General features: G+C 53.1%; 1 protein-coding gene and 1 long non-coding RNA gene across 8 annotated transcripts; one reads left to right on the top strand and one right to left on the bottom strand.

Annotated features, from left to right (window-relative positions):
• Window positions 1-4388: 4388 nt before the first annotated feature.
• TRMU (tRNA 5-methylaminomethyl-2-thiouridylate methyltransferase) lies at window positions 4389-24911 on the top strand. Of its 7 annotated transcripts, none has more exons than XM_032261492.1 (11): window positions 4403-4819; window positions 6654-6819; window positions 12666-12772; window positions 15727-15849; window positions 19425-19597; window positions 21051-21104; window positions 21194-21260; window positions 22561-22661; window positions 23374-23518; window positions 23862-23944; window positions 24417-24911. In XM_032261492.1, exons 1-11 carry the CDS (start codon window positions 4738-4740, stop codon window positions 24579-24581), a joined length of 1266 nt encoding a protein of 421 aa, XP_032117383.1. In that variant the 5' UTR covers window positions 4403-4737; the 3' UTR covers window positions 24582-24911. The 7 variants fall into 7 exon arrangements, with proteins under 7 accessions (XP_032117387.1, XP_032117389.1, XP_032117383.1 ...); XM_032261495.1 differs by having other exon boundaries at window positions 4681-4819; window positions 19484-19597; XM_032261496.1 differs by lacking the exon at window positions 12666-12772 and having other exon boundaries at window positions 4389-4819; window positions 19484-19597.
• LOC116538911 lies at window positions 9985-17009 on the bottom strand. Its single transcript, XR_004263837.1, has 4 exons — window positions 16924-17009; window positions 12151-12154; window positions 10803-10805; window positions 9985-10013 (listed from the first exon to the last, which is right to left on the bottom strand). It is a non-coding gene; the product is annotated as an uncharacterized LOC116538911 (long non-coding RNA).
• Window positions 24912-25704: the final 793 nt, after the last annotated feature.

Genomic DNA, 25704 nt, shown 5'->3' on the forward strand with positions numbered 1-25704 from the left:
TGTATCTTGATTTTCACACTCCATGGCTGTTTCTGTCACCCTAAGCAGTAAAACTACTATCTAGATTCAAATGCTTTCATAAAAGTGATTTTCAAAAATTAGTAAAAATTGGTGTCAGTGCTGACCCAGGCCTGCCCCCAGATGCACGGGTCCCCAGGTCTGGGGCCAGCCTTGGAAACTGCCTTGTTAATAGACACAGGTGATTCTGACTCGATGGCCCAGGAAGCACACCTTGAGAAGAGGCTGCCCTGGGGCCGATGAGGCCGGGCTTCCCTGGACACTGAGGTGATGGACGCCGTCTGCTGGGCGGGCCTCGGGGAGGACCCCTCAGCTTTGCTCTCAGCAGGGGCCCAGCAGGGTCAGTGGGCAGTGTCAGGATCTGAGTGCCACTGCAAAGCCCATTTCCTTTATTGAAAAAATGAGCTCAGAAGCCACTACTTTGTGTCCGTTTCTACTGTGGAAACTTCTCAATGCCTTGGTCAAGCAGCTTCACAGCAGACAGCAGCAAGCCAGCGGCCGACTCTGCATGTCCGCCCCTCCAGTACTCCCTGCGTCACACCAGGATCTACCTCTGTCCACAAAGATGAGGGAAAAGAGATGACTGGGCTGTGCTCTCCACTTCCTGCAGTTACTGCGTGAGTCTAAAGCTGCCACTTGGAACAGCGAGTCCTATGGCGTCGGGAGCAGGAAGGTGGTAGGGTAGACAGGCGACGCTGGGGAGAGACGTCTCGGAGGAAACGTGACATGGTGGGAAGGTGGCACGCTTCTCACCGTGGAGTTGCTGCACCGTAGACCGAAGCTCTCCACGGGCACAGGCAGGGCTGCTTGGACGATGGGTCACGAAGCTGGGGAAGCCCCGCTCCATGAGCAGTGACTGCCCAAGCAAGACTCAGCCAGTCCTGCACTGGCCAGAGCAGCAGGGCCCGTGGGAGTCACGCAGCTCCACTTCTCCAGGGGCAGCAGGAAATCCCAGGGGCCCAGTAATGACATCAGGGGGTCCTCAGGGAGCCTCTGGTCTGGCCCTCATTTCCCAGGGGCAGAAAAGGAAATATGAAATGGGATGAAATCTACTGAGACTGTGCTATGGGCCAGGCTGTTTTCTGCCGGGGTGCAGTGGATGCAGTGCTCAGGCCTCCCTTCCCTCCCGGGGTTCCACGCCTGGTAGAGGAGGGAGATGTTCAGCTCCCAGCCCATCTGTAACCAAGCTGAGCTTTGGTTGTCTCCATTCAGGCCCTGCGGGTGAGCCGAGCCTTTGGCCTGTGGCCCCCATCCTGCTCCTGGGGCTCCTCTCCCCTGTGCCCTTCCCCTCTCCCCTGTGCCCTTTCCCTCTCCCCTGTGCCCTTCCCCTCTCCTCTGTGCCCTTCCCCTCCCCACCATGGCCTTGGTGCAGCCAGGCTCTCCTTGGAACCCAGTCTGGACAAAGTGATCTGACTTTAACTCTCTGCAGACTAATGGGAGGAGGCCCCTGGGAGCAGGAGCTGGACAGAGCAGAGCTCCTCCTGGCCTGGGGCTCCTGGCCTGCCCCTTTCTGTCTGGGTTTCTCCACTGGGCTGTCCCTGCTGAAGCCACCCAGTCCGAGCTCCCCCACCCCTTCCTGTCCTGGCTCGCAGGCCCTTGGTTCACCCCTCAGAGGGCTCCGTGTGGGAAGCCCCAGAGTCAGCTGGAGACTGAAGGGCTCTGTGACCCCAGGAGGGCCAGCCCCTTTCTCCATAGGATGGCTCCGAGCAACTCAGCTGCCCCTGGAGGGTCACCCTCCCAGGTCCAAGAGGTCCAACTTCATGTGATTTTTACCACATTTCATTAATTTTGTGGGGCAAATGTCTTCCCATTTTACATCTCTGAAATCCACATCTCTGACATCACTGTTGGCAGGAGCTACCTGGGATGTCATTGTCCTGGCCATAGCTGGCCTGTAGAGGAGGCTCTCAGAGCTACGGAGCGACTCAAACACCATATAGTTAACCACAAAGGAGCAGAAAATATGTGAGCATGGATCCTGTCTCAGCCACTCTGTGGGTTGGTTGCCTTGGATCAGCCTGCCACGCCCTAGGAGGGCCTGCCCCCTAGAACCAGACTCAAATTTAGACACAGCCTAAACGTGTACCTCTTAACCTGCACAAGCTCGGGCACCCAGATACTGGATTCCCTTAACTCTTCCAGAAAATGCAAGATGAAATTGCCCTCCTGTTGGGTATTTTCCTGATCCTTTATTCTGTAAAAGTGGTCTTCCCTTTCCCCACAGGCCCTGTCCCCTCTTCCTCCTGCCTTGCAACTCACCGTGTACCTCCTGCTGGTACCAGTGGCCGGGACTCTCCTGTTGGTAGTTCCTGCTTTTCTTCTTGGAAATTCCTTGTGGGCCTTGAGACCTTTACCCTAAAACAGTTCTGTTGAATCTCACCTTGGCAATGTAAACTGATAGCTTATTTTCACAGGTGCCAGACAAAGGACAGAACGCACAGCCCTCTGCTCACCCGAGACAAATGCGTGTCTGATTGCTTCCTCTGCCGTACTTATATAAACTGCAGGTACTCTGAGCCAGACTGAGGCGTGACTGTTCCTCTACCTGCCTCTCATGTGGAAATTGTATACGCAGTGAAAGGCTGATCAAAGACCCAAAACAATGCAACAGTTTTATCTCCTATGTCTACCTATGACCTGGGAGCTGCCCACCATCCCCAGTTGTTCTGCCTTTCCAGACAGAACCAGTGCACATCTTACATGTATTAATTGATGTCTGGTGTCTGCCAAATATGTATCAAAGCAATGTCTCAACCACCTTGGGTACACATCATCCTGGGCTGTGTCATGGGCATCTCCTTAAGCTCAGCAAAATAAACTTTCTAAATTAATTGAGACCTGTCTCAGGTACTTTGGATTTATATCACGAGAGAGGGTTCTCATGCATATGTGCCTGATAATAACAACTATCACAAAAGACTGCAGGAAACCACAACCTTACACAAAGGTTATCACAACCTTACTAAAAAAATATGCTTTTATTGCAAGGACATCTTCTCAGCAACTGTCTGTCCAACCCTGGTCTGTTACTGATCCTTGTAGCCAAAGAATGATCTCAAAACAATGACGTGGTCCTCATTTTCCCTTTAAAAACCTTTGTCTTCCTTCACCTCCCTGAATACACATATAGCTTACTGTGGCATGCATATTTCCATTGCAATGCCCTATTCACAAATTAACATGTTTTTCATTCAGAGAGTCTCCCTGTTGTTTAGGTAGGGGATGTCTAGATGCTAGCTCTTTCTTAGAGAAGAACCTAGCTTGATTATCACCCCTGGGGGGATGACCTCCGTTCTCTCCTTCCAGCGATTTATGAAGCCCCTGCTCTGGGCCAGGGGCTTTTCTGGGCATGGAATAGGGCAGTGGACAGAACACAAAACCCCTGCCCCACACAGCTCACAGCTAAAGGCTTCAGTGCTGAGTATGCTTGGAGTCAAACTCTGTAAAATATTTGAAGATATTTATTCTGAGCTGAATGTGAGAGACTGTGGCCCATGATATCCTAAGAACATGTGCTTGAAGTGGTCATGCTGTAGTTTTGGTTTTGTACGTTTTAGGGAGACATTAAGAGATAAATCAATACATGTAAGATGTAACATTGGTTCCGGAATGGTGGGAAAACTAGAAGGCAAGGTGGGGCTTCCAGGTCATAGGGGGCTTCAAAGATTTTCTGGGACGGGGGTAGTGGCTCACACCTATAATCCCAGCACTTTGGGAGGCCGAGGCAGGTGGATCACTTGAAGTCAGGACTGTGAGACCAGCCTGGCCAACATGGTGAAACCCCGAATCCCAGCTACTAGGGAGGCTGAGGCAGGAGAATCTCTTGAACCCTGGAGGTGGAGGTTGCAGGGAGCCGAGATCGCGCCACTGCACTCCAGCCTGGGCAACAGAGTGGGACTCCGTCTCAAAAAAAAATTAAAATATATTTTTTGGGTAAAATACTTCGATATCTTTCAGGGCCTGCCATCGTACTGCCACAGAGAGTCCGCCCAGACCGTGTTAAGTCTGGTTTTTTTTTTTTTTTTTTTTTTTTGAGATGGAGTTTCGCTCTTGTTTGCCTGCAGCTGGGACTGCAGGCACGCGCCACCATGCCCAGCTGATTTTTTGTATTTTTAGTAGAGACGGGGCTTCACCATGTTGCCCAGGATGGTCTCGATCTCTTGACCTCGTGATCCACCCGCCTCGGCCTCCCAAAGTGCTGGGATTACAGGCGTGAGCCACTGCGCCCGGCCCAGGTCTGTTTTGATGTTAATGCTGGTCCGAATTCCAAAGGGAGGAGGGTCTGATGAGGCGGGTCCCCTCCGGCCGTTCGCCACGAGGGCCCGAACTCGCGGCGACGGTTCCCTTTAGGACGCCCTTGGCAAGGAGGAGGGCTCCATCGGCCGGCTGGGGGGCTTAGAATTTTATTTTTGGTTTACAGCGCAAAAGAAGAGCAATGAGGCCAGGACGCGGATGGGGACGGCGAAGCAGCGGCTCCAATAGAAGCCAGCCACTCGCGGCCCGGCAGGGTCTCGGCGCCCCGAGATCCGTGGACCCGCAGTGGCGAGCGCGGCCTGGGGCTCCGGGACCACGTGCGCAGGGCCGGGGAGGGCCGGATGGAACGCGGGCGCGCGGGCGCAGCTTCCGGCGGGCCGAGAGCGCGGACCCTGCGTCCGGGGCGGGACTTCCGGCGAGGCGCGGAAGCGGCGGCAGTTGCTGGTGAAGTGGGGCAGCGGGCGGATGCAGGCGGCGCGGCGCGTCGTGTGCGCCCTGTCCGGCGGGGTGGACAGCGCCGTGGCCGCGCTGCTGTTGAAGCGGAGAGGTGAGGCAGGCGAGGCCCCCGCCCGGCCCCGAGCGAATGTGCCCCAGAAAACCTGTCCCCGTCCCCCGTGGCCTTGGTCAGGCCGCCTCCCTCCCAGGGCCCCAGGTTCGCCCTCTGACCTCCGCTCCTCGCCCGCCACCTGTCTGGTCGGAGGTGTGCGCGACTGCAGCTCCGCCAGCGAAAAGCCGGCCGGCCGGGGTGGGGACGGGAAGGGAGGGGAGGGTTTCTCACGAGTCTGCGGCGTCCGCGTTCGCCTGTGAGGCCGCGGACACTGGAGGGCAGCTGGGATCGCCGGGGCCGGAGGCCTGACCTCTGCGCGCGCCGTGGCCGCTCGGCGGGAGGTCCTGTCCGCCCCACTCAGCAGACGGACACCTGCCGCGCGGCGGGTCTGCTTATTCAGTGTCTCCTGTGTTCTCCGCTCGCTGGAGGCCAGAGTTTTCCCCAGAAACATTGGCATTGCTTCCGGGCGTCTAAACGGAGCCCCACAGGTGCTTAGAATTCCTCGAGCCCCTCGCTGAAATGAGCACCTGTTTAACTTCACCTGTGTGGCTCCCCGCAGGAGGCCGCATTCAGAGAGTAACGTTTGCGGAGCTCTGCTTTGCGCCGACTTTGGTTCCTGATCTTGGGCAAGTTAATTAAGCCCTACCCTGTAAAATTCGTCTAACACTGCCTCACGGGGTGACGGGAGGGATTAGATGGTTTAATACGTATTGATGGGTTTACCCCCGTGCCCAGCAAATACCAGGTACTCAGAAAACACTAGTGACTATTAGTTTATATTGTTAATAACCGTAGCTATTATGGTAGGTATAGCAAGTGCCAAAGAGAAGGGTAGGCAGACCGAAAGCAGAAATAGTTGTTGAGAAGGGAGAGTGGAGGAAAGCGTCCCAGAGGTGGAAGTGTTCAGCTGAGCCTTGAAAGAGGAGTCTGATGTCACTAAGCAGAGACGTGGAGGTGGAGGAGGTCCTCCGGGCAGACTGCAGTGCAAGCAGAATCGCAGAAGCCTGGAAGTGTTGTCTGGTTCTGGCCAGATGGAGGTAGAAGGAGAGGAGGCTGGAAAACGTTAATGATATATCAAGGGCTTTATACCGTTAGGTAGGCAGCATTAGTCTGGTTGATCTAGGATGGAGTGGTCTTTTGTGTGTGGTGGTGTCGTTTTGGCAAAGCTTTGTCATCGCATTTCTGTAGTTTTGGGTACTATATGAAGCCTTCAGCAGTCATTTGCCCTGTCTCATTACATTCAGCCTTCCTAAAAACCAGCTTTCTCATATAAGGTCGGTACCTGTGTAGTTTGCTAAGGTAGTGGAGGGCTAAAATTGGCCTTTCCAATATTTGTGTGAATATTTTGTTACAATCGAAAAGGGAGAAAATAGATAATAAACTATGTAGGTGGTCACCTCTTACAAAATAGTCAACATTTTAATTATCTTTATATCTGATGACTTAGAATCTAAGTTGTAGATGGTAACTAGAAGCAACTTTTGAAATGACTTTACATTCCTGATAACTGAATGGTGCTTTGGAAAATTTGGTTGAGTTTCAACTCTTCCTTTGTGGATTTCACACACATTGACTAAGCCCATTCTGCTGGTATTGTGCTGATACACAGATGGGGACACAAAGATGAGAAAACACAACCTCGTTCATCTTGGGGACTCAGGCACCAAGATGGAGACTGGAGCCCAGAAGCCACATGGCCAGGCAGACCAGGCACAGAGGCACAGAGGCACGGGAGCACAACGTGTGGGGAACTGCTCAGAGCTCAGAAATCACTGCCTTTTCACTCAAGGTTGATTTCTGTACTCTCTTTAACTGACCTTTCTTCCATCCCCAGGTTACCAGGTGACAGGGGTGTTTATGAAGAACTGGGACTCGCTGGACGAACATGGGGTCTGTGCTGCTGACAAAGACTGTGAAGATGCTTACAGAGTCTGCCAGATCTTAGACATCCCTTTCCATCAGGTGTCCTACGTGAAGGAGTATTGGAACGATGTGTTCAGGTGAGTGCAGGTTGCAGCTCAAAGGAGGCTTCCTCACGCTGTGGATCCTTCGAGTGGAAGGATGGCGGTCTTCAGCCTGACAGACTCCTGTGCAGCCCAGCGCGCTCCCTCCATGGTGGTGCTGAAGCTGCAGGAGGCCTCGGCTGCCCTTGGGGCCTCTGTTGGAGGCAAGGCCTGGACCCCACAGCACTCCCAGCTCTCTCACACCTGTCATTTTTGCCACTTGCCTGAAGTCTGTTTAATGCTTTCTTGGACCTTGAGTTGTTTCTGTTGCCCTGTTAGGGAAGGGGAGCTAAGGCTGAGGGCTCCCCTGGAAGATGAGCGTCAATGCCTGTGAGCTGTGTGGGTCATCGATGAAGGGGATTCTGAGAGAACAAGTTAGGTGATATGTGGCCTGGCGTGGCCCCGTGCCTGTGCAAACAAGAAACAAACAGAAACTTACAAAATCTAATACAGCCCCAATCATTAAGTGCTTACTGCGTGCTGGGAACATTAAGATGTCTACGCTGTGACCTTGTTCTGTAGGAGTCTGCGGTCTAATTGGGAGCACATTATCCATCTTCACAAGAGATGACAGTGATGCGTGGCATGTAGGAAGTGCCAGTGATTCTATCAAGAATCACTGAACCCGGGAGGAGGGAGAAATTTGCAGTGTGGAGTAATCAAGAAGGCTTCACGAAAGAGGAGGGCTTGCCAGCAGAGGAGTAGAGAAGACACTCCAGATGGGATAGCGAGGGCAGCAGTGAAGCGGTGAAGAAATGCCTGTGGTTTATTGCAGGACCGCTGTGTGGTTTGCCTGGACTTCCGCTCCTGCAGTGGAAGGAGCGTGGGGCTCGTCCTCTGGTGAGCCCTGACTGTGCTGACTGTCGGGCACTTGTCGGGCACCTGACACACAGGCCGTGGGCACAGACAGGCTACCCTGCCTGAGTGGGCTGTAGGAGCAGAAAAACCTTGTGTTGAGTCCTGACTGTGTCACTTATTATATGACCTTGGGCAATTTACTTGACTTTGTTATTTTAATTGGGAAAAAAATATATATATATATTTCCTGACAGCAAAGAACCAGAAGTTACTTGACTTTTTTTTTTTTTTTTTTTTTGGGGGGGGGGGGGTTTCGCTCTTGTTACCCAGGCTGGAGTGCAATGGCACGATCTCGGCTCACCGCAACCTCCGCCTCCTGGGTTCAGGCAATTCTCCTGCCTCAGCCTCCTGAGTAGCTGGGATTACAGGCACGCGCCACCATGCCCAGCTAATTTTTTGTATTTTTAGTAGAGACGGGGTTTCACCATGTTGACCAGGATGGTCTCGATCTCTTGACCTCGTGATCCACCCGCCTCGGCCTCCCAAAGTGCTGGGATTACAGGCTTGAGCCACCGCACCCGGCGTTACTTGACTTTTTTAATCCTCAGTTTTCTCATCTTTAAAATGGTGATAACACTGATGCCTCACAGGGTTATGTAAGAATTAAGTAAGATTAGGTTCTAGTTTTTATGTCTGGTATATTAGTAAGCATTCAATAAACATAGCTGTTTTTCTTTTCTTTCTTTCTTCTTTTTTTTTTTTGAGGTGGAGTCTTGCTCTGTCACCCAGGCTGGAGTGCAGTGGTGCGATCTTGGCTCACTGCAACCTCTGTCTCCCAGGTTGTGATTCTCCTGCCTCAGCTTCCCAAGTAAAGCAGCTGGGATTACAGGCACGCGCCAGCATGCCTGGCTAATTTTTGTATTTTTAGGAGAGACAGGCTTTCGCTATGTTGGCCAGGCTAGTCTTGAACTCCTGACCTCAGAAGATCCACTGGTCTTGGCCTTCAAAAGTGCTGGTATTACAGGTATGAGCCACTGCACCTGCCTGCTGTTTTTATATTCATTATTAGAAAGATGAGTCTTAGAGCTGAGCTATGAGGACGCAAAGGCATAAAATGATACAGTGGACTCTGGGGTGAGGTACAAAAGACTACATACACACTGGCTACAGTGTACACTGCTTGCGAGATGGGTGCACCACAGTCTCAGAAACCACCCCTAAAGAACTTACCCATGGAAACAGACACTGTCTGTTCCCCCAGAACTGCTGAAATAAGAAAAAGGAATTTAGAGAGATTGGACCTGGGTCTGGGGGTGGCCCTAGAATCTGCTTTAACAAGCACTTCAGCTGTGCTGGTGTAGAGGGTTGTCAGGGTCTTTGAGAAAAGGTGTGATGGGGCTTATGACGTGTGTGTGGGAGACCAGAGAGGAGAGGAGGCAGCAGTAGTTTCAAGATCATGCCTTCGTGGCTGGGGAAAGCCGGTTTAGGGGACTCCTCATGAGTACTGTAGAGTTTGAGGTGACAGCAGGGAATCCAAGGGAGCTGACACTTCACCTGCTGGCGCAGCATTTTCAAAGTGTACAAGGGGAGGTGGTTTTTGAAGTTTAGCTCGGCTCTGAGGCCGGATAGGAAAAGTGACTTGTCTTGAATACTATGGCAAGTTAGGAGCGGAGCTGGGATTAAAACCCGGCTCTTGGCCGGGTGCCATGGCTCACGCCTGTAGTTCCAGCACTTTGGGAGGTGAAGACAGGTGTATCCTAAGGTCAGGAGTTCGAGACCAGCCTGACCAACATGGTGAAACCCTGTCTCTCCTAAAAATACAGAAATTAGCCAGGCATGATGACAAGTGCCTGTAGTCCCAGCCACTTGGGAGGCTGAGGCAGGAGATTGCTTGAACCCGGGAGGTGGAGGCTGCAGTGAGCTGAGATCGTGCCACTGCACTCCAGCCTGGCAACAACAGAGTGAGACCCTGTCTCAAAAAAAACCCAAAAACCCTGGCTTTCCAGGCCGGTGCTTGCTGCTGCTTTCAGGCGCTTCTTGATAGGGACTGAAAGGAGGAGGCGGCCGGGTAGAGTCTTTTTCCCATCTCTGGGGCTGCCCTTGAGCTCGCCCCGGGCTTCAGCCAGCCTGCACTCCATCCTCACCCAGTCCCCGCTTCCTGTGGAGGCATTGGTCTTTCTGCTGAACACTCACTTCTCTAGGAGGGCTCTCTAGCTCAGAAATTTCTTTTTTTTTTTTTTTTTTTTTGAGACGGAGTTTCGCTCTTGTTACCCAGGCTGGAGTGCAATGGCGCAATCTCGGCTTACCGTAACCTCCGCCTCCCGGGTTCAGGCAATTCTCCTGCCTCAGCCTCCTGAGTCGCTGGGATTACAGGCACGCGCCACCATGCCCAGCTAATGTTTTGTATTTTTAGTAGAGACGGGGTTTCACCATGTTGACCAGGATGGTCTCGATCTCTTGACCTCGTGATCCACCCGCCTCGGCCTCCCACAGTGCTGGGATTACAGGCTTGAGCCACCGTGCCCGGCAGAAATTTCTTTTGAATTCTTTCACTCAAGACCCACTGGTTTTCAAGGGTCAGATCCAGATGTGTTTTAACTGCTGAGTCTTTTCAGCTGCTCTCTCCCTGATGAAGCACAGGAAAGGCTTCTTTCCAGTGAAAGAAGAGGCTGGGCTACTCCATTGTTTTTGCTAATGCCAACTGACACACCTTCCTGTCTGTTGTTTAGGAAAGGGTTAACAGTATGTCTTTTCAAAAACTGATGTAAATGTTCAACCTCTTCAACATCTATTGATGACTGTTATGTAGAAAGGGCACACAGAGACACAGATTGCATCGTAAGTAGTTTATAGTTTAATGAGCTTCCCGATAACTTTCTAATAATTAAAATAAAATGGAACGTGTCCTCATATCAGGTGTTGCAAATATAGAACAAGAAGAGTTTTTATGAACTTCTAGGGGGAGCAAGAAGTAGGTAAATACTTTGGTGCCTGCTAAAGTTGAAGATACACAAGTGACATCTGAGTCTGTGCAGATCCACGATCTGTCTGCGTGACAACCTTGATCAGCATTGGTTTTGTTAACCCTTGTTGATTAATAGAGTGTTTTAAGTTAAATGAAAAAAAAAATGACTTATATCAAAATACACCAATTTTTAAACTCCCAAAATAGGCGTCATAACCCTCTTGAAGTGAATCCTCTGAGACTGAAATTCTTGCCAAGTCTTGATGGTATCGTGGCACCTTTTTCCCATCCAGTTAGTCTGGTAGAGCAGAGATTCACAGAATAAGGATGGCGTCTTTTTCCCATCCAGTTAGTCTGGTAGAGCAGAGATTCACAGAATAAGGATGGCGTGATCCACTTTGAGCACCCAGGAGGTTGCTCATTCTGAGAAGTGTGTATTCATCACATGAGGAAAGTGTCTTTGGTATATTTGCCCAGTGACCCAGCTTCCCAGGCTGAGGGTGCAGAATGGCTCGTGGAGCCCTTGTGTAGGGAAACTGGCTGTTTCTCCTCTGCTCCCACACCACAGCAGTCATCCTCACAGAGGAAGGCTTCTGTGACCAAAGGTGTGGGGGTTTTCCCCCATACACCAAGCAGTGGACACCAACTGGGTGTCCTCCAATTCAGCTCTGACACCATCTACCTGGGGGTAGTGCCAGATCCCAAAGATTGGGGGTTCAGTCCCCAAGACTGACCCCCCCAACAACAGTCGAAAGTATGAGCCTCTAGGACTTATGACCAACTGGCTTCAAGTTGGGATTCCCATGACTTCCTCTTCGGGTTCGATTATTAAACAGTTCCTGGAGTGGTTCACAGAACTCAGAAAAACACTTACTTACATTTTATTATAAAGGATATTGCAAAGGATACAGATGAAGAGGTGGGTCGGGTGAGGTATGGGGGAAGGGTCATGGAGCTTCCACACCCTCCCTGGGGACCGCCCTCTAGGAACCTCCACAGTGTAGCTGTCCGGAAGCTCTGAACCCCGTACTCTTGGGTTTTTATGGAGGCTTCATGACATTGCCATTCCTTCCCCCAGGATATAGAGCGGGACTGTCTCTGGGGAGGGTGTTAAGACCCACAGTCAGAAAGGCAGATGCTTGTAATCCCAGCACTTTAGGAGGCTGAGGCAGGAGAATTGCTTGAGGCCTGGAGTTCAAGACCAGCCTGGGCAACATGGCAAGACCTCATCTCTATAGAAAAAGATGCAGTGGGCCCGGTAAGGTGGCTCATGCCTGTAATTCCAGCACTTTGGGAGGCCAGGAGTTCAGGACCAGCCTGGCCAACATGGTAAAATTAGCCAGGCATGGTGGTGCACACCTGTAATTCCAGCTACTCAGGAGGCTGAGGTGGGAGAATTACTTGAACCCAGGAGGCAGAGGTTGCAGTGAGTGAGCCAAGATCACACTACTGCACTCCATCCTGGACGTGACAAGAGTTAGACTTTGTCTCCAAAAAAAAAAAAAAAAAAAAAAAAAAAATGCGTTGAAAGGAGTGTAGGCCAGAGGCCCACCCCTAAGGCCCACCACACTCAGCATGACAGCAGAAGACTAACGGGCTGTGGGAGGGACGAGCCAGGAGCTGTGGATGAAAGCCAGTGCATAACATAGCCCCACAGCCCTGCAGTGCAAGTCTAGGGGATTTCATTTCTGCTGTCACTCGGGCATCGTCTCTTCCTTACCCAAGCCCTGCTGTGTTGGAGGAGTCCCAGAGGCGGGGATTTAGTGAGACCCTCACGACCACCCCCACTCCTGACCCCACGCGCCCTGCGAGCCTACCCGGAGAGGGTGGTCCCGAGCCGTGGTGGCGGAGAGTAACACCTTGCTGTTTGTCAGGTGGCTCATGCAGCAGGCTGTAAACAAATGTTTGATGACAGTGGCTTTGTGTTGAAGCTCTTCTGTTTTGCAGAAAATTATAGTTTTGGTATAACAAGGAGAAATTCTACATTAACAAGCAATTTAGTGAACGTAATTTTTTTTTTTTTTTTTTTTTTTGAGAAATGTTTCACACTTGGAACTGAAGTCAATTTCTTTTATTCTAGTGATTTTTTGAATGAGTATGAAAAAGGAAGGACTCCCAATCCTGACATAGTTTGCAACAAGTACATCAAATTCAGTTGCTTTTTTCATTATGCTGTGGATAATCTTGGTAAGTAATTCGGGTTTAAAAAATTTTTTTTTAGAGACAGGGTCTCGCTCTGTCAGCCAGGCTGGATTGCAGTGATGCGATCATGACTCACTGCAGCCTCGACCTCCTGGGCTCAAAAGATTCTCCCACCCCAGGCTCCTGAGCAGCTTGGACCACAGGCATGCCACCAGTGGCTAATTTTTTGTGGAGATGATATGTCTCAACTCTGTTGCCCAGGCTGGTCTCAGACTCCTGGCCTCAAGCAGTCCTCCTGCCTCGGCCTCCCAGAGTGCTGGGATTCCAGGCATGAGCCCCTGCGCCTAGCCTGTTTCTTCTTGTTGGATTTCCTGATGCTGAATTGCTTGCTTCGACCACCTGTTGCTGTCTGTGGCTATGCTTTGTGAATTCTAGGTTCTTTGTCTCCTGTCCCCTGCCACTGGGGTCACCATACGAGTTTCTGAAGTTGTGGCTCTGGCCTCTGGGTTTGCTGTGTCCCACTGCAGCTCACCCTGTTGTGTGGGCCACGAGACACCATTGTAAGCCAGGGACCCGGTAGTGTCAGCACTTTCAGCAGTGATGTAGATGAGACTTGCAGATCTGATGCGTGAGTAACCTAAAGTGAGAGGATGATGATGAAAGTTAGTTTGTGGAGTCAGGAGTAAACAAATGCCTACAAAACAGAAGGTCTACATTTCAACACTGAACACCGAAACCAGGAAACGTCATAGAGACAAATGCAGAGTTTGCACCCAGGTTCAATAATTAATTCTCCTAGTACAAGACTGGAAAGACCCAGCTTGGTTGCCATTGAATATGCAGAAAATCGCGGGGTTTAGGTGCCCCCACGCTGACTGAGCCAGGAGTGTGATGTCTTTTTGTGAAAGCCAGCCGACTGAGCTCACCTTGATGATCAGAGAATGTCTGGGAAGGGGTGGTGTATCCACTGTGGTCCGTCCTGGTTAGGCCATGTCAGTTCTTCAGGAAAAGAGTGACAGACTGACAGAATGTGAATTGATTTTTATTTTCAGGGTGTCCAGAAATATGTCCTCCATGAACTGTTGAGATTATTTGGGGTCCTAGTGGCAGGGGTCAAGGGTGTGAGTTAGGAATGCATTCTTTGTGTGACACCGGAGGACAGAGTTAGGACTGGCAGAAGAAAAAGTTCCCTGGGGTGGAGGCACAGGCAGCTGTTGAGGAAGGGAAGGCTTGCCTTTGGAGAGTGCTAAGCTCTCTGTCACCAAAGATTCTGAGGGAGCCCCTAGGTGGCTGGCCGTCGGGCACTCTGTGGAAGGAACTTCTGCAGTGCCTGTGTCTGCATCTGGAGGAAAGGCGTGAGCAGCGCACACAGGACAAGAGACTCCTGACCCCACCGTGCTGCTCAGAGGCGTCCCACGCTTTTTCTAGTAGAAGTGTTGTTCTTTAAGGACATAGATTTAAAGTGGAATTTTTTCTCTCTGAGAAACTCAGTCAAGATGAGATCATGTTTCTAAAGTGCCTTTTTCAGATCGTTAATATGCAGCAGTTAATTCTTGCTGTGTCTTCTGTTTACACTGAGCTAGTGTGGTTGGTTAAGGATGGAATCCATTTTGCTGCACCTTTCATATTAGTCTCTTGAAATACTAGATATCTGTAATTGTTTTTTTTATTTTTTTTTTTTGAGACAGAGTCTTGCTCTGTCGCCCAGGCAGGAAGGAGTGCAGTGGTGTGATCTCAGCACACTGCAACCTCCACCTTCTGAGTTCAAGCAATTCTCCTGCCTCAGCCTCCCAAGTAACTGGGATTACAGGTACCCACCATGTCTAGCTTAATTTTTTTTTTTTTGTAGAGATGGGGTTTCATCATGTTGGCCAGGCTGATCTAAAACTCCTGACCTCAAGTGATCCACTGGCCTCAGCTCCCAAAGTTCTGGGATTACAGGTGTGAGCCACTGCGCCTGGCCTGAATATCTGAAATTTTTACACAATGAAAAGATTATGGACTTATATGCAGCTGGTTAGTTTCTTTGACTTTGTGTACCATGAAAAGAAGAAACAGCACGCCGGATGATTCTTCAGTGTGATGAAAAAATACATATTTATTACGGAAAATATAACAGAGGAGAAACAACATCTATAATTTCACTCACAGAATCAAAGGAGTAGACCTGAGATTTTTCTTCAATTATTTCTGTACAGTAAAAATAGTGGAATCGTGGTGTTGTATACTTAATGGTGTCAGGCATCTTCCCGCGTTGGTAAACATTCTCTGTTAGTACTCCCGTTGTTACGGCCATGCATTGTGATTCACCTCAGATTCTCCCAGTGTTGAACGTTTTGGTTCGTTTCGGTGGTTTTATTATTTTTTTTTGAGACACCATCTTGCTCTGTTGCTCAGGCTAGAGTGCTGTGGCGTGATCTCGGCTCACTGCGGCCTCGACCTCCCAGGTTCAAGCAATCTTCCCACCTCAGCCTCCCAAGGACCTGGGACTACAGATGTATGCCACCATTCTTGGCTAATTTTTGTATTTTTTTTGTAGAGGTGGGATTTCACTGTGTTGCCCAGGCAGGCTGGTCTTGAACTCCTGAGCATAGGTGATCATCTGCCCGCCTCAGCCTCCCAAAGCGCTGGGATTACAGGCATGAGCCACTGCACACAATCTCCCTTAGTATCATGATAAACCCTGAAATGAATTCTTTTGTATTTAAATCTTTCTGTGCATTTCGGACTGTTTCCTTAAGCTAGAAATTAGCTTTTGAAAGGTCTTAAAGGTGCAATAAAACTTGGTAGCAAGGTTGTACGGGGTTAAGAGTTCAAGACTGCTGGTTTGATGGAATGTGGTCTGTGCCTGTATTTCCTGGGATCTCCATGTTTAGGGGATTGTGCAGCCCCTCAGCCTAAGACTTGGGGTCTGCACTCTTGTGTCGTGGTTTATGCTGATCAAGGCCTGCGAGTCTAAGTCTAAAACCTGGTCCTTGTGTGTTTTAAAAATGTCACAGGGGCAGATGCCATTGCCACAGGTCACTATGCAAGAACGTCACAGGAAGATGAAGAAGTCTTTCAGCAGAAGCACATTAAGAGGCCAGAAGGGCTTTTCAGAAATCGGTTTGAAGTTAGAAATGGTAAGTTAAAGTGCCCAGGTCAGAGCTGAATTCTCTTTGGACAGAGTGAACGGTTTTGAAGAATGACAGTGGGTTGTGTCTGAAGATCGCTGCCCACCCCCCCCGTCCCTCCCCCTCCAGAGTAGCTTGTTTTGGATTCACATTTGAAAAGGTACAGTTACCAAGAGGGTCATTTCCCTGAGGGCCTGTGATTGTGCAGTAAGAGATATCCCAGCCGGCCAGGGTGAGGGCTGGGGAAAATTATATCAGATATTGATAATCTAGCTCTAGACATTGTGTTAATGATTCAAGTGTTCCAGAAATATCTGGGTAAATAGTTGACAGTGATAATTGGGGTGCCATCAGTCTGCCAATGCCTTGTATGTAGCGTCAGGTGCTCAAGGGCCTGCGGTTCAGGCTGACTTTTAATGTGCTGTGTGCTGGGGATCTGTGGATCCCATAGGGTCAGCAGTCAGGCTTTGTAGCCGTGTTCACACATGAGTTTATACGTGTTAGGGAGCCAAGTTTCACCTTTCTAGAAAAAAGTCAACGCCATACAGTGAGCTGGGAAGCTGCTGGCTTGTCCTGGCATACATTTGTGTGTAGAAAAGAGGAATTCCCCACATTGTTGAGTGAAAGTGCAAGTGGAGCTCAGAGCCGTGTCAGGGAGCATCCATCATTGTAGCCTCTCTGGAGGGCAGCGTTTCTCCTTGGTCCAGAAATTCAGATGTTAGAGGGAACCTTGTCCCCACCATCTGGGGAATAGGGGTCTCTGGGGCTGGGGCAGGGCTTTACATGCACACATTTTTTTTTTTTTTTTTCCAGAGGCAGGGTTTCCACTCTCGACCAGGCTGGAGTAGAGAGGCCCGATCTCCTCTCACTGCAGCCTCTGCCTCCTGGGCTCAAGTGATCCTCCCATCTCAGCCCCACTGAGTAGCTGGGACCACAGGCATGCGCCACCACGCCCGGCTTTTTCATTGTTTGTGTGTAGACGTGAGGTCTTGCTACGATGTCCGTGCTGGTCTTGAACTCCTGGGTTCAAGAGATTCTCCCACCTCAGCCTCTGAAAGTGCTGGGATTACAGGTGTGAGCCACCATTGCACGTTGCTCTTCTTGGCAGTCCATGAGGTGTGTGCTCTCATCCTGTTTCACGTGTGAGGAAGCCAAGGCCTGGATGAAGCTGTCTGACCTGGGCACCTCGGGTGGCAGAGCTGGATTTCAGCACACTTCTGCTCACCCGTAGTCCCTGCTGTTCCTCCTGTGCCAGGCCCCCGCTGAGTCCTCCTCAGCATTGCTGAGCCCATCCTGGAGGCTGCTGCGATGGCGCAGGGCTCTGCGTGGTCAGGGATGCCCTGAGCGTGCCAGCAGTCGTCCGCCGCCCTCTGCTCTCTCTCTCCTACTTTCCTCATGGCAGAGGGTGATCAGGTAACTTCACTGACTTGAGCCCACAGAAGAGCAGCCCACTCCCCTAAGACAGCCCCGCATTTCAGGAAGACATGGGTTTGAATGCAGAGTCCTGCCACTTGGGAACTCCGGGGTAGAATTAAAGTAATTATGCACGTACAGGGCCTGAGGAGATGGAGGGTTTATTTCCGTGTTGAATAGATGCGCCTGCCTACCTCCTAGAACATGGTGCCCTGCAGAACCGTGGGCCTTTATTATAGGCCACGTGTTCTGGAAACGTCCGACAGTACTGGTGGATGCGTTTTGTTGAGTAAGTTTGATGTGTGGGAGTTCTGACGGTGTCTTCGCTGTCACTGTGTTTTGTAGCCACACTCAAGGTTTCTATTCCATTCTTTAGTTACTGTGGCCTGGCCTGGGACTTTAGGGAGAGCACCCGCAGGGGCAGTGGAGGGCCTGGGCTCAGGGTGGGTCAACACGTGACACCGGCGCTCCTAGGTCTGGCCTGTGGCTGGGCGGCTTTTCCCATGCACGGTGTGCTCCCAGCAGCCTGGCAGAGCGGCACGGGAGACGGCGTGTCAGTGGGACCCCAGCACAGGCAGCCTCGTCCGAGCATCCGTTCCTGTCTGTGCTTTTCCTCCACAGTAGTTCAGTTAGGGTCGCCAGCTTGCTTTTTTGAAAATCATCGATGTTTAGTTTGTTTTAAAATGACTCAGAACTAGGAGAAAATGCAAATGGCTCCTAGTTTTCTGAGGTTTGATTGCCGTTAGATTGGGGTTGAAAGTGGATTCTGAGGCTGGATGTGGTGGCTCATGCCTGTAATCCCAGCATTTTGGGAGGCCGAGGCAGACAGATGATGAGGTCAGGAGTTCCAGACCAGCCTGGCCAACATGGTGAAACCCCATCTCTACTAAAAATATAAAAATAATAAATTAGCAGGGTGTGGTGGCGTGTGCCCGTAGTCCCAGTCCCGGCTACTGCAGACAGGAGAATCACTTGAACCCAGGAGGCAGAGGTTGCAGTGAGCTGAGATTGCGCCATTGCACTCCAGCCTGGGTGACAGTGAGATTCCATCTCAAAAAAATAGAACAAACAAAAACTAGTGGACTCTGGGAAGTGCCCTGCTTCTGTGGTGACTGGATGGCCGAACTTGGTCTCACTTCTCACTCAGTTCTGTTGTCTATACCTGACAGGAGAGTGGGACTCGGGAGGCTGGGCAGTCTCAGCTCCGCCACCTGCACCTGCGTCGCTGTGGGCGAGTCGTGTAATGACTAGGCAGGCTTCAGTTTCCCTCTGTAACGTGGGGATAATTTTTCGTCTCACGGCTGACGTGGGAATCAGACGGAGAACACTAGCTACACAGAGCGTGTGCTGCACGCGCGGCTGTGCCAAGCCAGGAAGGGCACATGGGCTGCTTGTGGCGCTCTCTGAGTGTAATTCATGAGGAGTTGTTGATGAGAAAGGTTGACAGAAGCCATAAAACTGACATTCATCTTAAGTGTGTCACCACTGATCACTGAACCTGAGAGTGGAGAACTGGACAGTTCTAAGCCAGGCTTACTCACGCCTCTGCTTTGTTGCCTTAAAGCCAAAAATGGTTCTTTACAATCACATAGGGAATGTCGAAGGAACCGCAGGGGCCCCTAACAGATATCGGCTGAGACTCTTAAAAAAAAATGTCTTTACCAAGAAAGCTAATGCGTTCACAGGTGGAGCGCTGCTGGAGGCTGTGCTGCCCGCGCGGCCGTGAACCTGGGAAAGTGTAGAGTCCTTGAACCTACCGTGGCGCGGGCATGTCTGCGGTTGCTGGAAGAAAGCGCAGCTGACACTACGTCAGGGCAGTTTTCTGCAGGCCGCCAGCTTACTTAATTTTCCAAGATTGGGCTGAATTTATTTTAGGGTTTTTTTTTTTTTTTTTTTTTTAATCACTTCAGAACATTTTTTTCATGTGATGTTTCGTCTAATAAGTGTGAGCTGGAATACTTTGTCATATAAAATCCTTTGTCTCTTTGGAGCGCGAGTGTTTCTCACATTTACCCCAGTGGTGGTCCTTTCCCTAGCAGTTGCTATTGAGTGTTGATTTCTGCTTCTGACAGGCTAGGGCTAGTCTGGCTAAGTGAACAGAAGGACACTGTTGAAAGTGAAGTATCATTATTTTTATTCCTGCAACATCTTTTGTTCTTTATTCTTGGCAGCGGTAAAACTCCTCCAGGCAGCTGACAGCTTTAAAGACCAGACCTTCTTTCTCAGCCAGGTTTCCCAGGATGCCCTGAGGAGAACCATCTTCCCTCTGGGGGGATTAACAAAAGATTTTGTAAAGAAAATCGCTGCTGAGAATAGACTTCATCACGTGCTTCAGAAGAAAGAGGTACGAGTGAGCCATTCCCTTTCATTAGTGCCCGTGTTCCTTTCCCGACTGCACGGTCTGGGGAGCAGCTGGGGCCTGGGAATCCCACGCCACTTCCCCTTCTCCAGGACCTTGGAGAAATAGGAGGAGTTTGCTCAGGTGCACGGTACCAGGCTCTGCTGACATCTGGGAGCATCCTAAACGAGGCTCCTTGCTCTTTTCCTCTCCTCTGCCCCTATGTGGTAGGCAGCTTTCCCTGCAGCCTTAGCAGCCAGTGGGCTGCTCCTGGGATGGCCTGCCTGCCAGGTGAGTGCCAGGCAGTGTGATGGAGAGACCCCTGTAGCGGCAGGTGCTGCGCCACCATCTGCACACTGATGTGCTTGCTCGTTCGGCATAGACTCGTTTGGTGCCATCTGTTCCAGGCACTGTGCTGCTGGGCTGCGAGGACACGGTGACGCGCACACAGTTCCATCTTTGCCTCCACGGAGCTCACCTGCGAGCCGGGGGCACGGACAGGAGGCCAAGCGCTGTAAACCTAGAAAGCGTCTATGGAGGGAGGTGTAGGGCCCTGGGAGGGAAGCACCTCCGTGGCGTCTGAAAGTAGGGAATGGAGATGACAGGGCCTCAGGAAGTCACACGGAACCTGAGCCCTGAAGGATGAGAGGATTCGGGGTCCCAGAGAGGGCTGGGGAAGGGCAGTGCAAAGGCCTTGAGGAGAAGCCGGGGAGCCGGCCTGGGGGTGCCTGCCCCTGGCCCCAGGTGCTTGGGATGATCGAGTGCACCCAGGAGTTTGAGGACCGCCCGGGCAGCATAGCAAAACCTGACTCAAGGAGAGAGCGCCCGGGGCGTTGGCAGAACAGGGTGGAGGGCGTGGGGTGGGAGCCGTCTCCTTCGTGTCTCTTCCTGGTAATGGAAATGGCCGTACTGTTCTACAGCAAGCTCTCTTCCCTGAAGAGCACGCCGCCCCCATCCTCTCCTCTGGTCTTCCATTTCCAGTGTCACTCTGGTGGGAGCTGTAGTCTAGAGACACACAAACCAGAGAGTAAGCGATGCAGCCTCTGACGGGGCCGGAGCGGGGAGCGCACAGCCCAGGCTCCCCAGCCAGGACAGCTGTAGTTGAGGAAGGTGCCTCTCTCCTCTGACTTCTCTGGAGTCCTCCCCTGAGGCCTGGGCGTCAGGCCTGGCTTTCCTGCTTCCTGCCCTTGCTCTGCTTCTCACAGGACAGTGGCCTGAAGGGGCTGACTGGGTTCGCTTTCTTCCCCAGGGCAGCTGGGTGAGGTTTTGCCGAATAGGGTCGGCCCTGGCCTTGTGTGTGCTGGCTGTGACTGGGGTCCGAGGGTGCTGGTGGGCCCCTACTCTGGAAGCAAATTGTGGGGTGAGGCCGGGAGGCCGTGGGGCCTGCTCAGGGTGTCTGGGTGCAGTGCGGGCCGCCCCCACCTCTGCCCCTCTCACAGCTGCCGCCTTCTCATTTCAGAGCATGGGCATGTGTTTCATCGGGAAGAGAAATTTTGAACATTTCCTTCTTCAGGTGAGTGGTGGTCTTTGACACAAAGAGATGGGGCCGTGTGTCTGCTCTGGGCCCGGATCTCCATCAGTAATGAAATGTTTGTTTTTTAGTATTTGCAGCCTCGACCTGGTCAGTTTATTTCCATAGAAGACCATAAGGTTCTGGGAACACATAAAGGTGAGGTGCATGCCTTGAGTTGTGGGGTTTCAGCTCTGGGAGACGTAGCCAAGGGTGCCTGTCATCCCTTCCACTCGGCCGGTGGATCATAGAAGGCTCTGTGGGGTGGCGTGGGGTGGAACAGTCGCCTTGATGAGGACTATGTACATTTCAAGATATGGCTGCAGCTGAAATGCTGGAGTTCATGACAGGCACGCCTCTGATTTGGAAGGGCTGTCCTGTGAGTTATGTATCAAGTCCCTGTAAAAAGAATGATTTCCTCACTGTGTAAGGAAAATGTTAAACTACACAGAACTCCATGCTGCTGCGGGGAGTAAGATGGATATCAGGGCAGGACTTGAATCATGAAGGACCCATGCGGTGATGAGGCCAGGTGTCCCGCTTCTCCCGCGCATGCTCTTACTGCGGTGAGGCCTACGTGAGCCTGTGTTGTGCCTGGTGTGGGGGACAGGCTCTGAGTTAGTCACCAGCCAGCATTGGGTTAGTACAGTGGTGGGGATGTGCCTTCTGCTGTGATGATCAGGCAAGTCTTGACCTAGTGTGGGACTGGCCTGGAGAGCCGGGCTGCTGCTTAGGGGTGGCGTGTCTCACGGTGAATTGGAGATCCTGAGGAGCACGGGGCTCCTGAGAGCCGGGGCTGGGCATTCCTGAGCCCGGCCTGCCCATGTAGCTGCCAGCGCTGGCCCCAGTGGGAGCCAGTTAGATGACTCGTGGTTTTCACCTGCAGTTCAGTTCACTGCAGGAGGCTGCTGGCCTAGGCCACGTGGTAAATCCGTGAGGTTCTCTGCCTGCGTGCACCACCGCAGCGGGGGGAGGCAGTGAGTTTGCCATCCCCTCTCTGACACTCATTGCGAGGGTGTGGGGTGTGCAGAGCGTAGCCAGGGAAGACTTGGGCAAAGAGTGGCGGGGGCAGCCTGAGGTGGGTAGTGCATTAGATTGACACTCAGGGGCTCAGCAGGAAGGGCCTGTAGTGTCTCACAGGGCCCCCAGCCACATCCTGGCCCTGGGGTCAGGTGGTCCTGCAGCTGGGACCTGTACCTTATGGGGTATAAGGTACCTGTTCATGGCTACTGCATCCTGTGTCTAGCCCAGGCCTGGACGACGATGGGATGCGCTCAGCTCGGTCAGTGCTGGCCTGGGGGGTTGGAGAGTCAGCTTCCAAGTGAGCTCCTCTGTTGGCTGGGCTTGCTCTGGGCTGCCCTTGGAGGTCCACAGAGCCTCCCCCTGCTGCCCTTATGAGAAAGTGTGTGACATTCGGGGTGGAATGTGTTGCCCAGCCTCATTGAGAAACTTTCTGTAGGTTGGTTCCTGTATACCTTGGGCCAGAGAGCGAACATAGGTGGCCTGAGCGTGCCCTGGTACGTGGTGGAGAAGGACAGTGCCAAGGGCGACGTGTTTGTGGTGAGTGGGCCGGCCTTTGAGACGGCCTGGGGCTGCTTCTGGCAGGGCCAGTGGTGCTATGGACCAGGGCTTGGAAGACCCCAAGCCGCTGTGGTGTCATGGAGCTGGGGAGGCACTGTTGCTGTCCTTGGTCCCTGCCTTCCTGCTGTATCGTCCTGGGACTGGCCATGGTGGCAGGAGGGTTTTAAGGTATTCCTCAGGCTCTGTTGTCTGCTGGCCTCTCAATCACTGAACCCCTAGACACAGATACAGTTTCTTCACTTTTACAAAAGAACAGCGAGACTCAGAGCTTGGAGGGCTTGTCTGGTGGAGAGGGGGTGGCCTCGGTGCTGAGGATGGTTCCTGCCGTGGTAGAATCCAGTGAGGTGTGGTCAGGCAGGTGCAGATGGCCGAACCTAGGATGAAACCAAGCCTTCTACCACTGCGGGGACTTCACCACGGTGACCCCCTCACCACTCTGACCCTGGCCTCAAAGTGGGGCTGCCGGTCGGGGGCAAGCTCACCCACCTTTTTACCCCACCCCCCCCCCCGGGATCTTGCCAGTGTCTGGGGGCATTTTGGGGCCGACAGGGGCACGAGTGCCAGAGCTCAGTGGGCCAGGCCCGGGCTGCTGCCAGCCGTGCTTGGTGCAGCCTCCCCCGTGCTGCCACAGCCGGCTCATGTTGTGGCAGGAATGCTGAGGGCTTCCCTACCTTCGCATTCTGCCCCGCAGGCTCCCCGGATAGACCACCCAGCCCTGTACAGGGACCTGCTGAGGACCAGCCGGGTACACTGGATCACGGAGGAGCCGCCTGCAGCACTGGTCCGGGACAAGATGATGGAGTGCCACTTCCGATTCCGCCACCAGATGGCACTAGGTGACTGGCGGGAGGGCTTCCCAGGACGGGCCCTTTGAAGCTGAGTTTCCCGAGACCAGATTTGGGCCAGGGAAGGGAGACCCGGGGGCAGGAATGTCCCTGTTGTGATTACCTTCTATGTCCTGTGCCTGCCCTGAGGATGCTGGGAGCAGGCCCCGTGTGTTAGGCTGAAGCAGGCGAGTGCACTGCCCTGCACTGTCCGGCCAGGCCCAGGGCCTGGGCTGGTGCCCTGCCCGTCCCCTCTGAGCAGGGGTCTTCACCCCTGTGGGCTGGTGCCCCTTTTTCCCTGGGGCCAACCAGGCAAGGCCTGTGCCCCCTCCAAGGGTCCCTCTCTTCTACCCAGTGCCCTGCGTGCTGACCCTTAATCAAGATGGCACTGTGTGGGTGACGGCCGTGCGGGCTGTGCGTGGCCTTGCCACGGGACAGGTGAGTGGGGTCCTGGGGGGTGAGCCCAGCTGCTGCTGTGCTCCGGGAGGACTGCACTGCTTTTCACCCTACCAGGACACCTGGGTTACAGAGGAAGGGGCCGAGTCCCAGAGGTAGGGTGGGAGCAGGTCACACCACTGGTGAGGGCACAGTGTGACCAGCCCCTCCCGGGGGCTCCTGCAGTGACAGCTGTGAGAGGATTTCCACTCTGATGTCACCAGCCAGCTCCTGCTTGGGCCCTCAGAGGCTCAGCTCCCTGTGACTGTCCCACTCAGGGAGAGGCACCCTGAAGACCTCCTCTGGTGAAGCTGCTGGGCGCCCCAGGCCTCTCCTCACCTGTTAGGCAACAGCAAACCCTGCTCCCCCTGGAGCTCCAAACATAGGCCAAGCCCCGGAGGAACTGCTCTGCCCCTACCTGCCCTGGGCTGGCCCCCTTCGGAACCCCTGATGCCAGGCCCTCTCTGCCCTGCAGTTTGCCGTGTTCTACAAGGGGGACGAGTGCCTGGGCAGCGGGAAGATCCTGCGGCTGGGGCCGTCCACCTACATGCTTCAGAAGGGCCAGCGCCGAGCTGGGGTGGCCACCGAGAGCCCCAGTGACAGCGCAGAAGAGGGCCCAGACCTGCGTCCCTCGCTCTGACAGAGATGGAGCTGCTGGGAGGAGCCTGGAGAGCAGGGCCCTGGGCTGGGCGGCTAGTGAGCGGTCCGGTCCCCAAGGCCTGGCTTGCTACAGCCCAAAGCGGAGAACGCTGGGCTGGTCAAGAGTCCGAAAAGCCTGCAGGGGCCTGGCGAGCCCCAGAAAGAGCCTCGCCTCCAGGCTGGAGCTCCGGCTGCCAGAGCATCTGCTGGCTGGTGGGGTGGCCTGAGTTCCCTTTTGCCTCCCCCGGGAGAGCTTCCCACCTCAGCACAATGAGGGAACCCTATGGAGGGGATGCAGGGACGGCGTGGAATAAACATTCTTTCAAGGACACAGAGTCTGGCCGCTGCCTTCACGGGGGCCCTCGTGTGGAAAGGCAGGTGGACTGCAGGAGCAGCCACAGCAACTGAGGTCTGAGCCGCCCCATCCACTGCCTTGGGATCCCTGCTGCTCTGCCTTGAGGGTAAGGGCCCCTCCTCCTAGACCGCAGAGCTCGTGTCCGGGATGCGGACCGGTGTCCTCAGCTCCTGCCTCTTGCTGGGCGGGAGCCTTGGTGGTCACTGGTGCTTCAAGAATGTTCCTGCTGGGACCAGAGGTGTACTGCCCTTCTCTGGGGGAGAAGGTTCCAGAGGCAGCACGTCCCTTCAGCCCACAGTGAGCACCCACAGGGAAACAGACAGACAGGGCCCCACCCTCTGACATGCAATGGATCAGAGAGAGGTCCTCTCCCATCCCCCCACCCCAGGATCCTTGCCCCTTAGAGTTCCAGTACCACTGGGACTGCTGGTGGCAGCAGGGCCACCCCAGGGTCAGAGCTCTCTGGCAGCTCCCCAGCCCGGCAGCTGGTCCAGAAAGGACAGGCAGCTGAGTGGGCACCTGCCTCATGGGGCCCGTGTGCAGAGCCTACGGCTGGAGGCACATCTGGATGAGCACACCCATGCATGCACCCTGGTATCTCAGCCTGGCCTCAGTCCCTTAGTCCACTTCGGGGTGCTGGGAGTAGACCAGGCCCTCTGGCCCCGGAGCATGAAAGGCCTAGGAGCTGTAGGGGGGAGTGGGCTTCCTTTTGAACATGGCTAAGAGACAGGAGCAGTGTGACCCAGTGTACACCTGCAGAGCAGACTGG

This window comes from Sapajus apella, unplaced genomic scaffold, assembly GCF_009761245.1.
Source record: "Sapajus apella isolate SASKATOON/1434 unplaced genomic scaffold, GSC_monkey_1.0 scaffold123, whole genome shotgun sequence".
Classification (NCBI taxonomy): Eukaryota; Metazoa; Chordata; class Mammalia; order Primates; family Cebidae; genus Sapajus; species Sapajus apella.